The 17,049-nt window shown below is 39.2% G+C and overlaps 2 protein-coding genes across 2 annotated transcripts; both read right to left on the minus strand.

Moving 5' to 3' along the window:
- Positions 1-1,573: 1,573 nt before the first annotated feature.
- ghdc (GH3 domain containing) lies at positions 1,574-7,778 on the minus strand (the record flags this gene model as incomplete). Its single annotated transcript, XM_083903606.1, has 10 exons — positions 7,579-7,778; positions 5,350-5,563; positions 5,076-5,270; positions 4,844-4,963; positions 4,271-4,568; positions 3,198-3,387; positions 2,799-2,870; positions 2,564-2,697; positions 1,887-1,975; positions 1,574-1,795 (listed from the first exon to the last, which is right to left on the minus strand). Exons 1-10 carry the CDS (start codon positions 7,761-7,763, stop codon positions 1,574-1,576), a joined length of 1,719 nt encoding a protein of 572 aa, XP_083759732.1. The 5' UTR covers positions 7,764-7,778.
- Positions 7,779-10,795: 3,017 nt separating this feature from the next.
- On the minus strand, positions 10,796-16,208 carry LOC310938903 (FERM domain-containing protein 6-like; the record flags this gene model as incomplete). Its single annotated transcript, XM_083903531.1, is given in 14 exon segments — positions 10,796-10,837; positions 10,923-10,945; positions 11,038-11,166; positions 11,617-11,799; positions 12,133-12,162; positions 12,165-12,303; positions 12,394-12,462; positions 12,784-12,849; positions 13,090-13,245; positions 13,669-13,870; positions 13,984-14,042; positions 14,137-14,216; positions 14,965-15,055; positions 16,137-16,208. Coding segments are annotated over 14 exon segments (1,341 nt in total).
- Positions 16,209-17,049: the final 841 nt, after the last annotated feature.

Genomic DNA, 17,049 nt, shown 5'->3' on the forward strand with positions numbered 1-17,049 from the left:
ACACTTTTACATCTTTGACATCATTATACATGGCTTACTACAAGTGTAGACGGTAGAAAAACTATAAAATGGATTAATTGTATACTGAATTTACCATCATAAAGCTAAATACTGATGTGTTAAATGTTCATTATTCTGCCCTTGCAACTGTTCAGACTTGCTTACCTCTGGTTTGCAGATGAAGAAGTCAGATTATATAATGAGTATCATGCTCTAGCCTGAGACACAGAGGATCACTCTCACTGACAATATGGTTGCCAGCGGGGACACAAGGAAATCCAAATTTTAGTCACTCAACAAAAGGCTCCTTGAAAAAATCTACACCGACTTCAGTTTATGACATATTAAGACTATATTATATATTATATTGTATCCAGCTGTTAGAAAACCTTTTCTGTCTGGAAACTGAAGTGCATCTCTTAAGAAAAAAGCTTGCTCTATTTGAAACAAGGCAATCAGATATGGCAGACTTCACCCCATTCACACAACAAGCCTCTGGTGGCCTCTGTTGGCAAGTGCAAAAGCGGAAGCACAGACAGACAGACAGACAGAACCACTAAAAACAATACTTCACTCACACTCTGTGAGGTGAAGTAATAAGATAAACGTGTCACATACATCAAAACTATCACAGGCCACACAGGTTGCTTCGTTCAAGGTCAGTGCCACTGTAGGAATTTATGAAGGAATCTGTTTTTCTAGTGTCATCTCAGTATTTCTGGTGCGACCACAGGCTGGGCCATTAAGAGGTTGCTTTTGGGCCACCATTTGAATAGGCTGGGCATACAGGCTTGGAGCAAATCTGTTACTGTGTTACTTGGGTGTTTAAAACATTTTGCTCTAATTCACGCAAGTGTCAACAATGTACAAATCGTGGCAGCAGCACAACAGCAGCACCAATGTCCACACAAGCTCTATGGAGTCTCGATGGACTTTGGTGCAGGAGAATGAGTGATTTACAAACTTCAGTTACCAGTCAAGAAAAGCTGCCTAACAGTGAAATGAAGCAGAAAATATATTCTTGTTAAGGTTTTTATCAAGTGACTAATATCTATTTTCCTTGTGTCCTTGCCATGTCGTCAGTGAGAGCATTTTGCCCGTGTCCTTGCTACAATATAAACTATGTGCAAGTATCTCATACATCCACACTATCCCTATAAGAGGGGAGTTTTATATTAGATTTTTTTCCTCAAGGAAATAAAACGACAATGATTACACATGTCATGTGTCACTGATAACTTAAAGCACATCTAATTTTCTTATGTTTTTGTACAATGCCAATAAGGGATTTATTTCTAATTCTGTTCAAAAAAGATTATGAAAAATATTGTGTAGCAGTAAGAATGTAGGAAAGAAAGAATAAATCTTAAGCACAGATCTCCTGTGTTTGTTGCACAGGACCATGTGTCCTGACACATTAAACAAAATGACAACAGTTGAACAGTTTCTATCAATAAAATTGTAAATGCAGTTTTATATATGTATATTAACATAGTCAAGATAAGATGATTCAGTCAGTCAGCATGGACCACTGTGAGAGTCACAAGATTGTTCCACAACAGTTTCAGAGCTTTCAGGAAATCGTTTTGCCCAGTAAGAATTCAGCATATTCTTTCCTGCTCAGTACTCGGTGCATTTTGAAAGTGTTAGGTGAAGTGTTTGAGAAGGCCATCATCTGCTTACGAAGCTCCTTGAATGCACCCTCGGCCACAAGCTGCACCCTCATTGATCCTATGCTGCCTTTGATACGGAAAGACCTGTAGACAGGCGAGTCCTGCTGGAGACAGGCGTCCAGCTGAAAGAAAGGAGGGAAGAAATCATTCAGGCAAACAAGATTAAGTGACAAAGTTTTTGTCTATTTTTGCTGCTTGCACTGATGAGCACACCTTGTACCGTTGTTCTTCTGTGAGGTTCCTCACACCTTTCAGCTCCACAAACACCTGGTAATGAGGATCTGAGCCGCCTATTGAATCTCCTGCAACACAACAGTAAAGTAAGATTTGCTACCTCCATGAAGTAAGCTGTATGATATATTTTTGGGAGGATAAAGGAACTTTTTATTTTTTTTGACACTGTGAGATTTTCAAGTTAGTTCTGTAATGTTTTTCTGCAACATGTTTTGTCTTATTTGTTGGAATCCTCCCTCAATAGACTTGAAAATAATAGTAATAATTTCATTCAGATCACGATGGAATGATTTTCTGTATCCATCTGTTACTAACCGATCTTCCTGTCTGGATGCATCCTACCTAACAGGTGTATACCACTGAAGCAGAGACGATAGCCAGATGTTAGTGAGCGAGTCATAGAAAAAAACGGTTGAGAAAGTGCAGCCAAATTCATATTTCCAGCAGACTATGACTTCCTGTGTTCTTTGGGGTGGAGCTTTGACAAGAGGGCTCATGGGAGCAATAGCATCTATTTTAAGACTGCAACATTTAAGACCCATAAGACTTTTTTACACCTTTTCGTCCTGGAGAGCCAGGCTAAAGAAGACTCCATACAAAAATAGCTCAGATTAAACATTCTGATACAACCGAGAACCATATTCAAAATATCTTACCCAGGATGCCACTCTCTGCACAGCAGTAGTCGACCAGCTGAGCTCCTGGCCACTGAGCAACAGCTTTTTTCAGAGTGTCAAGGAACAGCGCTTCAGAAACCTTCTCCCCTCGAACGTTCAACATCTGCCCTCGTCTACCAGGAGACAGACATGAGATGAAAATGTGCTCAGGCAGACAACAGGACAACTAAAAACGATGCACATGCATTTACTTGTTCATAGTGTGAAACTGTACCTGTACTGAAACTCAACAATGGGACACTGATTGTGGAATCCAACAACTTTCACAATGTCTCCAATGTTATATCTGCAAAACAGCCAATATCAATGTCACTACCAAACTGTCCAAAACATAAATATCAATACTTTTGTTTGACTTTAATTGCAGATTAGATTGCCTGGTGAAGCCAGAGCACAAATCTTGAAATAAGCTTCATCATGCAGTGCAGTCAAGTGAAACCAAATCACAACAACACAAGGTAATTATGGGCCATAATTTTAATCACACAACTTTTTATAGCCTACAATTTGGCTGAAGGGCACTTGGAAAAAGTCAGACCACACAATCGTCTAACCATGGAGGTCACAAACAATATACCATGTTAAAGCAAAAAGGAGATTTGAGATTATGTACCTGAAGAGTCCGGATGCATTTGTAATGACAAGCTCATAGTTTTGTCCCTCCTTCACCTCGTCCATGAGCAGAGTGTCAGGCGTCTCCTCCTCGAGGCTGCGCTCTGGCAGGAACTCGCAGAACATGGAGCGAGGACATAGACAATAGCGTCTGTTCTGCTCCTGAGGCCAAAGGTTGACCCCTATCAGACCTGCCCGGGTCCATGCATTCAATTAAAGCGTATGATGATTTTAGCATGTAAACACTTAAATAATGATAATTAAAAACAGACTTTCTCCAATGTGGGAAAGGACATATTAAGAGACAAATGTAACACTCCTTCGCTCACACCTCCTTTTTTCTAGTGGAACTACAATGGTCTTCACATACCAAAAACAATGTAGTTCTTCTTTGATGAGTATTAAGCTTCCGCTCCAATATGCAAAGTACACGTTCTTGCTAGTGTGTCCTTTATAGGCTGCTGTAGAAGTATGGCTGTACAAGTTGATGGCCTCTGTAAGTACGTAAAAAGCTTATTCTAAGGCTAAGGAACCAAATAAGGTTTATTTTAGAAAGGCATTATATACTTATTCAAACACACTAATGGTTAGGATATTCATTTTTGATAGTAAATATGCAGATGATATACATAATAAATAGAAAGCCCTCTTTTTGTGACCAAAACGGTTGACCTTTTATTTTTAAGCTATTTAAATTACAAACAGTCAAACATTACAAAATTACCATTATCAGGAGCAATAGTGGTATCAAATAATGCTTCATATGTGAACAATGAAAAAGTGCATAACTCTAAAGCAGGAGAGGTACTTTTGATGGGAAATTAATTGAAAAATACAAATAAATAAAAAAAAAACCACTACATTTTCTGGGTAAAATTATATCAGTGCTGTTTTCTTTTCATAATTTGTTTTTATACTTTTAGCCAAACGGATATGGTCATTCTTGATGTTTGCTAGTCATTCACCTGTTACATCAAAGAAAAATTTGCTGGCACTGTACCATCTCAACCGACTTCCACATTATCATTTATAGCAGCTGGTATAAAATAATTTTGGTTGTGTACTGGTACTCACCTTCAGTGGCAGCATAGAATGGTGAGTAGAAAGGCACTCCCTGGCAGTAATTCTCCCTTAGAATTTCCCCGTAGATCTGATTGGAGCCTGAGTCGACTGTCAACACGAGGTGGAGGTGAGGCCAAAGTCGCGTGGCGATTCCCCTGAAGCCTTCCTTAAAGTGGGCCCGCAGCTGAGCAGCTCTCTCTGGGTCTGGCTTCATGAGAGCTTCGAGTCTCGCCCTCACTTTAGGATCAAGAGCCAGAGCATTGCTGACTTTCCCCTGTTCAATGTCTCCCACTAACTCCTGCCAACGATCCTACAGGATGAAGAGGAGATCAGACTGCACTCCAAGGCTGCTCAGTTTCCCAAAGTGGGGATACATTCCCCCATCTCATAAACCATGTCTCCACTAAAATCTAATCATTTCTTCCTGAGGCCATAACCTGCACCCCCTGGAAATTCCACACAAATACATGTAAAATGTTTGAGACTTTTCTGCATTTAGAAATCAACTCTAGTCGAAAAGAAACAAGAGGCACTTTTACGTTAAATGCAACCATATATAAAAGAGTTAATAAACCATTATTGTACCTGTAGGGCACTGAAAGCATAGAAAACTGTGGATGCAAAGTTGGACTCGAGTGTTCCTACACTGGCATCTTTCAGAGCAAACAGTAGGTGCAGGTAGAGAGTGTCCTTTTCACTGAGAACCTTAGGACACAGGAATACAAAACAAAGAGAAAAAAATGACCATCGAATACTGTGAATCATCAATCATGTGACAAAGAAAATAATTCCAAAATGACAAATGCATTTATTGTACCTCAAAGGCAGGTGCAGGGGTGGTATAGAGATTTAGCATGTGGCGAGAAGAGGCTGGAGTGGAGGAGTTTGGTCCGATGGGAATGCCAGCCTCAGACTTCCGAAAAGTAGGTGTGTAGAAGAACTTAGTCGTGCGTTGCAGGTTGTCTGTTGCAGGGAATGCCTGCCGCATGGCATCCAAACATACAGTGACACCCTAGTGGAAAGACACAAATTAATAGGATCATTTTCATGCTTTAATGTGTCTATTGGTGGAAAACCAGCAAAAGCCTCACCTGCAGAAAGAACTCAGTGTTGGTATCTTTGGTGCTGAGCAGCATGGCACTGGATCCTGATGTCCCAGAGGTCATGGCCAGGATCAGTGGCTTCATGGCAATGATCACCTTCTCCTCCCCTGCAGCGATGCGTCTGATGAACTCTCTGTAATGCTCATATGTGGTGATGGGGTGACGTGCCCGGAAGTCAGCACTGTCTGAAACAAGAGAGTAACTGTGAAAAAGCAATTTAAGTCACATAAAGATTGCTCAGTTTAACAAAATAAAAAACGAGTTAATTTTGCTGATGAGAAAGCTCAATGCTTTAAGATATTTGAGCTAAAACTTGTCACACATGGTTACCAAAGACAAAAATTAAACTCCATGTTAATGGCATTAAATTTTTTTCTCTTAGATATTTTAATTCCTCAGGAGATTGATGAGCTCATAAAAGTCAATATTGTGCCTTTATAAGCGTTTTTTTATGGACAGTCACAGTACATAAAATAGTTGTTATACGAGGGCACATTTGGGATTCGTGTTCAGTTTGCTCGATGTTGGTTGACTAAAAATAAGCAAAAAAAAAACATTCTCTTGTTTACCTGATTAGATTTATGAAGTGCATATACAGCAATTCTTTTTCATATATTATTGACCACAAGATAAAGAAAATCTTTGATTTGATCTCAATTTTTGATTGATCAATCAATCAGTTTACTGATGTAAAGATAGATTGATAATGAAATGAATTATCTTAATTACTACAAAAAACGTTGATGTCTAGTAAAAACACTTCTTGGGGGCAATAATCTCAGTAGTATTGCAGTTCTGTGGTTCTGACTCTGTCACAGATTATAGACTCAGACAATATGAAAATAATACTTACACTACTATACTACTACTACATACTCATAGCTCATCCTAAATGAGGCAGAACCTAATTTTTGACAATCTGGTTAGGGTTTGGGCTAGGATGTGAATTGTGGTTAGGTTGAGGTAAGGTATGCTTTGTTTACTCTCTCCAAATGAATGACAATTATTGCAGTCCCTTAAAAGAATTGTTGCATAAACCAGGGTGTTTGTAATCCTTAGTGGACAGCAAAGTCCAGTTCTCATCAGGCAGAACCGAACTGCTAAGGAACTAGTTAAGGGCTGATGTTTTCATTGTGGTAAGGTTAAGGTTAGGGTTAGACACTGACTGGTTACTGTTAAGGTTAGGGATAGGCTGTCTAAATGACAAAAAAATGCAGTATCCTAAAGAAAAATAGCTGAGCAAACCAGTATGCGTGTGTGTGCACGTGTGGAGAGACTAAGTGAGACATTTCTTGTTATACATCAGAGAAAAGACGGTTTTTTTTGACTGCTCCGACACCATCCATCCATTCTCTACCGCTTTATCCTCCACCATAGCTGCTGACATAGGACGATAGGCGGGGTACACGCTGGACAGTTCGCCAGTCCATCGCAGGGTCACATAAAGAGATAAACAACCATTCACTCACACTCTCACACCTACGGTCAGGTTACCTAATCCCCATATTTTATGTTTTTGGGAAGAAGCCAGAGAACCTGGAGAAAACCCATACACACACAGGGAGAACATGCAAACGCCATTCAGAACGGCCCTTGTTCCAACCAGGTCTTCTTACTGCAAAGGCAAGAGCGCTAACCACTACGCCAACCGTGGCCTGCCTGCTCCACCACACCTGATTTAAATGGTCAGCTCTCCCTCTCCACAAAGCGTGATAACAATCCACTCATTTGAATAGGGTGTGTTGGAGGAGGGCAACATCTAAAACGTGCTATATACAGGACGAAGATTGAGAAACACTGTCAATTCACTGAAATAGGCTGACTGAATCTACTGAAAGGGGCCTTGATAGCATTTTGTGTCATGCAGACAACTCATCTTTTCATGTTATATTAAATATGGAAAAGGGTAAATGTTATTGCACTTCAAGGTTAAATTATCTTTGACTGATTAAATGATGTCTAATAAACCCTTATCATGCCCATAACCTCAGTTATGTCCTGGTTTTGTGTTTGAGAGAGTTGCAGCCCACAGACTCAGACAATGACACCACTCTGACTTTGTCTGTGAGTGTGAAGTGAAGTGTGTGAGTGTGTGTTCACTGGTTTTATTAGTGTATACACGTGCCGGTGAATACACTGGCCCAAATATCCACACTTCAGTTTGTTCCATGGAAATGAAAACCTGATATCTTGCCTTTCATTGAGCTGAAGTCATACTGGCGTCCATAACATGTGTTTGCGTTACTACGCAAGCGCTTCAGCAGCGTCTCCTCCTGAACCTGCTTCACATTGAGAGTGTCCGCTTCAAGTTTCCTCCTCTGCCTCCTGCCCAGCCAGCCCACAGCCTTCAGCGACACATACTGACTGAGCAGACCGCTCACAGTCCGGCCTTCACCCCTCATCTTCGACCTTATATCCCTCCATAGCACCAGCGCTACACCGGCAGCCAGTGAGGACACACCGAGGGCGGCGGACATGGCAGGCGGCATCACTGAAGAGAAACACAGGGAGCAAAAGAGCCACGTAGGGGCGCTGTTGGTTTATATTACATACCCACATACCCATTTTTTAAGAATAGCACTCAATATTTGACAACTGTAGTGTCAACGCTACTGCTAAATTTAATTCCTCCGTATTCCCAGTTTCAGTTGTATCACATTTAATCCACTTACCCTGCGTCTGTCCCGTGACAACACATAAAACCGCTAAACAGAGCGGCACAGCGATGTGAAACCAAGAAAAATCCATCTTACGTAAGCAGTTGTTATATTTGTATGCTGTTTAAGTTTAAAAAATAACGTTTTGTTTCCATCGATACATCTAAAAACGAGTTTCAACTTTTGCTTTCGCAGATGTTGACGCTGCTTCCGTGTTTGGGTCACAGGCTGTCGCTAATTGGTTCTTCGTCTATTTCTTCTTCTCTTGGATTTTTCGGCGGCTGTCAAATAAGCCTACAAATGCAATACCGCCATCTATAAGACTGGAGTTTGGATCAGGTGATTGGCAGGAAAGCAAAATAAAGGAAAATAGGTTCAAATGACCATGACTTATTCTGTTGTACATTACTTACTTTCTTGTTAAATATATTATTGCTGGTTCACTGCCAGCAATAAAATAATGGAAATAACTTGAATGGAATTATCGTTAATGTGATCAGTGAATGGAATTATCGTTAATGTGATCAGTAACAAATCTGCCAGTTATATATGCATTTTACTTTGTTTTGCAGTTTCTCTGCTGTTTTTCCCCACACTTTTGAATTCACCTCTGATTTCTTTCGAGTAACATATAATACGGTTGCTTAACACAATACTAATGTTTCTAATATGTCTTCATTTCTCTTGAATCCTCCTTGTGCGTGAACCCACATAAACCCAGTTGATATTCATCAGTGTACTTATTTGAACAGGAATTCATGATGACTCATCGAATTAACTCACATAAATGAATCAGAGTTGAGTCATGTTTTATTCTGGTGTATTTATTTTACTCTACCTATGAAAGCACTGTCATCATCTCACAGATTGGTTGACTAAACAATGACATTTTCATGTATGATAAGATAATTTTTTGGGGGGGAATTAGACTATGAATAATCAAGATTTGCAAGATAATGATTTTAATCGATATCAGTGATGGGTCTGTTTCTGGATTTCCCACTGACATTGACTAGTTATATGCTCGGTGCATATAAGCAACTATAAACCTGCATATGTATGCATGTTTCCATAAAACATTTGAATCATTTCTGCGGAATTTTTAAGATTTATAACTTTGTCTAACCTGAGACATACACTCACACACTTACTCACTCGTCTCTCACTTGAAGTCATTCAGAGATACGGTATTTTAGTTGTGAATTTCACTCTTTTTTTCTCCACTTTCCCTGAGTCAGAAACTAAAAATTTGAAAAGACGGGTAATTTTTGTATTTGGTGTAGGGGGAAGTGAAGACTACACAACAAAATTCCTCAACTAGTTGTTGCCTATGGGAATATACTATATAATGGAGAGGACCCACAGTTTCAGTCTTCTTTAATTACTTAATATTCATATAGTCACAACTCATCATAAAATACCAACTCACCATGAAACATCTTCACCATCATCTATTTTTACGCTGTATTTCCTTCCATGGTTTATTTCTAGTTGTGTGTATTTACACTTGTGTTTCCTCTAATTACTCACACCTGCTCGTTATTGCTCACACCTGTGTTTAATTATCTTCACTCACATACAGTCTTTAAGGTTAAATCCCAATAATGTCTCCCATAAACATCTTCTGTCAAATTATTGACTTTGACAATACAAAGAAATGTGGCTCAATATGAGACTTTTTACGCTATGTATTTATTTATTTATTTAATTATATATTTTTTCTTTGATAAAATACAGTTGTTCACAGAGCATAAGTAGGCAATAGATAGTCAACCAGAGACACTGGCTGTGTGTTCATCATGACCGCCTGAAAAACTTTATTGTTTATACACAAAAGTTACAATCAATGATCAAATTTATGATTATTACATTATAGTAAAGAAATCAAGGATATTTGCACATTTCATTAAAGGTGCATTTTGTAATTAATCTAAAGCAACTGGCGATAATATCCTCATAATATGTCACAGAGACTCAGGAATAATATTCATATAACAAACTGAACTCACCAACAACAACAGTACAGCCAAAATATTCGCATTAAAAAATATATTTTGCAGACTGCAAATCATGTTTATGTGGCGCCACCTACCGCCGTCAGTAGAGTCTCAGCTGCCGAGCAACCACAGGTTGCCAGTCACGTCTGACCTACAACGGAGGAGGCAACGAAACCTAAAAGACCTCGGTATTTTGAATTTGAGTGTAGCAACCGTTTTTGGCCACATTCTTACATATGGCGCCTTTAAACATAACATGAAAAGTATTGGATTGAAACAAAACATAACATAAGAATGGTTGAATTTCAACTTTATATTACGATAACTATTACCAATATTGCTTCCCAAACTTTGTCGTGTGGAAGTTTTACACTGATGGTAGGCTGGAGTGATCCTCATTATCAAGCTGTTCGCTGGATATTACTTTGGGAATAACTGTAACATTATCTCTTCATTTGGACACTGTTGTCATAATTATTACCAAGCTAACTGGAAATGAGATGTATTCCTACAATATCATTAATTATCATGTGTTTACTGAACTGTAACATACAATTGAACTCCATCTATACTACTTATTCTTTTGGGGGTTATGGGGACAGCTGGACAGTTGACATTGGCCAGGGTAATTATTGGTATAATTTATGCATCAGGGTCAGAATTTGTCAGGTCTGTGATTGCCTATGTGAAGGCCATGCAAAATGTCAGGACAGCAATATTAGGGGTCGTGTCCTGAGCTACGGAGTGTGTTATGAGTCAGTTTTTGCCTGTGGCTCTACATTAGTCCACAGCGACCTCTTCATCAGCTCTCCTTCTCAGAACCTGAAAAAGGTCACAGAGAGCATTAAAACCTTTGATGCTGGACTCAAATCAGAGTCAGAGTCCAGGTGATGTGTACTTTGCTCACCTGTTTCATTTTCATGGTGACAGCTGGTCATGAGAGAGGACGTGAAAATGAAAACAAATCATTCATTAAATGAAATCATTTTTAATGACTGTAAGTCAGTTTTGTTATACTTTACTTGTCCAAGAAGAGGGTGTCACTAAGGGTCCATCGACCGACACACCATAAACAAGCTCAGCAAGCCAGCAGACCTCGTCCGGGTCGTCAACAAACACCTCCTCTGCTTCATCACTGAACATTTCAAACTCTGCCAGAAAAAAGACAGTGGTTCCATAAACCGAGTGTTTGTCAGAGTATACAGTATTTATCTTAAACATTATTGCCAAGATTTCATAGGTTTTGAAGTAAATGTCACATTAAATCATCATTTCACAGAGTGTAGCTGTTTAATTCATTCATTTTAATTGTGTTTTATAGTGAAACTAGAAGCCATTATTTGTATGTGAATTTAAAGTGTGAAAGTACACTATTTGGACATGTCAATTCTCTGAAGCTACAACAAAATATAATATAGAGAAAAATACAGCTAAATCAAATTATTATAAGGCGCAACTGTGAACAGTGAAAAACAGCATCTAGAAAGAAAATATTGCTCTACAGTGTTGTTCTCATTTATTATGTTCACTAAGAAAACTAAACGGGTAGAAGCTGACACACGAACTGAGACATATAGTGCCAAAACCCCCTCTTAGCTGACCTGCGACAGAGCCTTCACCTCCCTCTTCCTCCTCCTCATCCTCCTCTACCTCTTCGAACCAGGTTGTGCTTGTTCTGACAGCAACACTACAGTCAGACATGGAGGAGGTGAGGCTGCGACTTTGAAGTCTCTGTCTCAAACGTGCGGTGTCACAGACGTAGGTCTCTTTGTAGAGGTGACTGGCTGCAAATACAGAGCGGAGGAAAGAAGAAGACACATAAGCATTGTTGTTACATAAGAGCAGGTTTAAAGTTGAGAGGAGGTCTTTTCGGGCTGCAGTAGAAACATGGTGGGGCAAAATGGCAGCCTCTGTAAGGCAAGACCCTTGCCCTAAAGGCTAAAACCAAACACTTATATACCTATACTCATTAAACCTCCTATAGACCTTTAAAGGATGAACTATTTCTTCAAAGTATAAAATAGTGAGAGAAACATTTTATGCATTCATTTATAATTAGAACCAATACTTGGCCTTGAATGTTGACATACAACAGAGACAAAGCCCTGAGAACTGACCTTGCATGTCCTGGAGCTGCTGGACATAGCTGCATCTCTGGTGTCGATGTGGAAGCGGTGACTGTCTCTGAGGTGCTTCAGGATGTGTTTGGAGTGGAAGGCTGAATGAGTGTGGTAGACCAGCTTAGGGAGACACAGAGAGCCCACGACGGAAACTTCAAACCTGCCGCCCTGAATGAGAGCAAGAGATCTGGACGTGATATCGCATTTAAACGTATATAGGACATATGCAAGTTTGTTTGTGTGTTTTCAGGCTGCTACCTGGAAAGTGACGCGTTCAATGTCTGTCCAAGGAAAATCATACGATAGACACAGTTTCCCTTCCACCTCCTGAAGGAAAAAAAAATATATTATAAAGCTTGTTCATATGTATACAATATATATTGATTTAAACCTCTTCTGCCATATTATTTACTTTGATAATATAAAGAAATGTGGCTCAATATGAGATTCGTTATGCTATATATTTATTTTTTGATGAAATGCAGTGTAGCTGTAACTCTAACCCTTGTATGAGTACTTTAGTCAGGGGCCTTGTTTCACAGAGTTGTCCATTTTTTGCCTCACAAGTCCAAAAATGTTATATAATAAAGGGAGATATGCATAAAATAAAACATTAAACTGTAGAATGAGTTGTTACCAAGGACCCACCTTGTAAATATAGACCCCTTTCTCTGCTACACCAAGACGGATTGATCTTCTCCGCTCTCTTTTCTCCTGGGCATGAAATGACAGATGGAAAAAAGCAGAATGTAAAAACAAGACACAATTGACACATAACAGATGCAGCAGTTACAATACAGATTCACAGAGCACCAAAAGTGTCAGAGACACACTAAACCTCTACAATTGCAAAAAAAAAAAGCAAACAAAACCTGAAAACCAGCTATGTCAGTCTGCTTCTTTACAGATTTGTGTTGGTTTTCATGAGTGAGCGTGACCTGGATGTGGTCTCACCTGCCTCATTCTGTAGAAGGTGAGCGGTCCATCCTGCAGGCTGTTGGCCTCTTTTATGAACCGCAGGACAGCCTGGCTGCGTGACAAACCTCTCAGCTCATCATGCAACACTGGACAGTGCCGGAGCAGGTAGTCTCGCCCGCGACGCTTTATCAGCTGAGGACACGAAGCTTATATGTGTTACACATACAGTACTGTGCAGAGGTCTGCACAAAGCCACAGCCAGCTTTGTTGTTGGCCTTGCTGTTGTTAACTTGTGCTTTTACATGAAACTTTGTGACCTTTGGCATTTTTACTGGAAAGTTGGCCTTATATATTATAAACATGTATGTTTTTACAGCAACCATAATCCTGCTTTTGTTGAAGCATAAGATGGAAGACATACTTAATACTTGACACTTTATAGTGCAGATGTTTTTTCTGAAATTTTTTTTAAATTTTATTTTAATAGCAGATTAGTATTTTCTAATAAAAAGGACTGAGCAATACATATTTATGGTCATTATGGCAACTCTAATCACAGCTCAGGACTTTTACACAGTACTGTACACAACCATGGACACACTTTATTTATTTTACCCAGGAGGGGAAGTACTCTTCAGGGAGAAAATAATGTCTCTGTCTTCCCTCTCGTCTTTCTTCATTCACATCCTGATCTCCCACTTCAGCCTGAAGTGCAGACGCAGCTAACTGGAAGAACAGAGCTTCCTGATGACGGCTCTGAGAGCGCAGCGCCTTCTCCCGCAGCTCAGTGTAGTAGAGCTGGAGCACTTTGCTGCTACTGGAAACAACCAGAGTCACAGTGAAACATGACGTCAAGACTGTGTGGTGTACATATGTTCAACAAAACAAAAGAATACATGGAAATATTAAAATGTTGTGAGACTCACTTACGAGACGAGCTCTCCATGCTCTACGTAATACTGCACTCTCAGAAATGCAATAAATGGGACCTGATGAGATTTCAACAGAGTACAAAGTCATTCTTACGGGTAATCTGGTTAATAACCTAGTACAGAAGTTTTAAGACATTAACAAATAACTCACTGTTGTTGTGCTTTCGTTCCATCTTTTGCCAAAGTACTTACTCAGCTTTTGGTCCAAATCAAGAAAGAGATATTCATTATCTAGGAACATTGATGACACAGGGTGGAATCAAGTCAAAAAATGCTTTTCTTAATAACAATAATAATAATAATTAACATTAGTTAAGTTTGTATACTAAGAAGAGAATATTAGGGATACATTGAGTTATTAGGTGTACATCACTATCAGCTGAAATTCACCTTGATGATGATATTTTCTAATGCAAGGATGTTTTTCTAGTTTTGGTCTCACAAATAATTATTCTAACTGAAGAAGTATTTATGTAAGAGACTACAAAGGCTCTATATAAATGTTATTGTTTGTGATCTTAGATTGATACTGGTTACTATTTGACACAGTTATACAACTGAATTTGTCATTCTTTCAAATAGTGTGATAAAGTACTGAGACAGAACTCTAACCCTAACCAAGGGTCCTTGGTAACACTAATGGTTCCAGTAAGAACCATTTTGATCCAGACACCCTTTAAAATCCCTTTCCTGAACAAAGGGTTCAGGTGAAACCCTTTTAAAACCCTTTGTAAAACCCTCCAAAAGGGTTCCAGGTGGAACCTTTATAAAAAGGTTTTACCTGGAGCCAAAAAGGGTTCTCCTATGAGGACAGGCCAAAGAACCTTATATTGTTCTAGCATTTTTATTTCTAAGAGTGTATATCCCATTCTTGTGCGTAAGCTCCCTGAACACGAGCAGCCTCCCTGATGTTTCAGCATTCCACAGTAAATGAAGCGAAAACATTCCCCCCCCCCCTCCTCCCCAGGCACTCGTTGACCTCTGAGAACAGCCAGGCCGAAGACGTGGAGGTCACAGACGCCGAGCTGCCTCAGCACACTGCTCAGCACCTCGTGGCCTCTGGCTTTCACCTGGAAAAACACACACTGTAACAGCAATATACTGAGACAACAAGACACTGCCATGTAAACAGTAATTTGGGATTAGTGTAGATCAATCAATCAATCAATCAAGTTTTATTTGTATAGCACTTTACAATAGCCAGACGGTACCCAAAGTGCTTTACATAAAATCAATAAAATAATACGTAAAAACAATACGTAAAAACAGAAAGTGCTACTAGTGCTGCAGGGTATTAGAGGCCTTCTAAAAGTGCATGAAATTAAAAACAGGTAAAATAAGTAAGAGAAGGTGATGTTTAATCAGATTAAAGTGTTCTGTATTCTGGAAGGAAAATACCTGAAACATGAAATATTATGGCTACATTGTGGTGACTGACTTGTACTTACATAGAATCATTTTGTTGATGCCGTCTTCCTACATAGGAGCACATATTGTATGTACTGTATGTGTGTATGTACTGTCAATGTATAATGTACTTTAATGTACTTTATATATAAGAGCATGTACTCATGTCAATGAGTCATTACCTATAATGTTAATTAACAGGTATATTAATGGAATCTTAAGCAACTCAACTTCCACTCTACTTTGCATAAAACGTTTGACAAATGTCTTCTCATTTCAGTTGTGACACGAGAATAATAAAAGCACAGCCCTGACCTTGACAACCACATAAGATTTACAGTTTCAGCCTATAAAGACTTATAGTCTTCACCATGTCCTGACAAGCATAGAGGAAAATTACCATTACGTGAGAAAGCTCGACTTAAATTGTGTCCTTATTAACAAAATATCAGTATTTTTATATAGTGCTTTTCTTCAGGTCTTGATCATTATATCACAGTTTTGTCATTAACCACTTCATTCATCAATATGCAGCTGATATGCCAGCACAGCCAGAATTGTGGACAGTGAAGGCAGGAATTGAATGGTTCATGGCTACATCATACCATTTCATAGCTTTCTTACAAATCGTTATAGATTTTTCACCTTCATATAGATTTCTTTTTTAAATCAAGTGATGCACTCGGAAAATAAGACACTAAAACAAATCAATGAACTGATTTTGAATGACACAAAGTCACTCACCCTGACTGTAGAGTCCAGATGCTGTTTGTTGGGTAGAAGGACACAAACTTTCCTCTGCCGCTTCGTCCTCATTGTTTTTCTCAGCAGCTTCAGCACGTCTCAAACATTTCCTCCATATGTCCTTCTGCTGTCCTCCCGTGGACTCTTCAAACAAGTGTGCCCTCCCTCCTCCACCTGACACACAGTGACATTATGATGTGGTGTGTGGTGACAGACACTCATCTGCCACTTCATCAGGTACATGGGACACCTAATAAAGGGGCAGTATGATCTTTTGTTGCTGTAGTTTTGACATTCACAGATGATCTCCTGCATACCTTATTAGTGAAGTGAATATTTGAATTACTATTGCCACACAGTCCACATCAGGGTCAATTTAGAGTGCTTTGCCTCATCCGTAAATCTGCATGTTTCTGGACTGTGGGAGAAAACCCATGCACACACGGGGAGAACATGCAAACTCCATGCAGAAAGACCCTTGTTCCAACAGGGTGTCGAACCCTGGTCTTTTTGCTGCAAAGGCAAGAGTGCTAACCTCAACAAAGCACAGCTTTTTCCAGCAGTCTCTGCAAGACCAGCACATTTACATCAGTGTTGTTTCCCTCATTCTGATGCTTGGTTTGAATATGGCCATGATTAGATTTGCCATATTGCTCAATCTTTTTTTTTTTTAGAATACAACCAGAAAATACTAATCTTGTATTAAAATAACAGTTTTTTTTTTTTTTAAATCAGGAAACAGAAAACAGCTTCTACACAATAAAGTGTGTCCTCCATAAATGTCTAAATGCACCGAGTTGCTGACATGTGTTCCTCTGATTATGTACCTGATGAAGTGGTCAGTGAGTGTACTTCAGTATTTCAAGCAAATAATGGGTGCTTAAAATATACAGACATGCAAAAATTTACAGTC

The sequence above is a fragment of the Microchirus variegatus genome, assembly GCF_963457635.1.
Source record: "Microchirus variegatus genome assembly, chromosome: 17".
Taxonomy (NCBI): Eukaryota; Metazoa; Chordata; class Actinopteri; order Pleuronectiformes; family Soleidae; genus Microchirus; species Microchirus variegatus.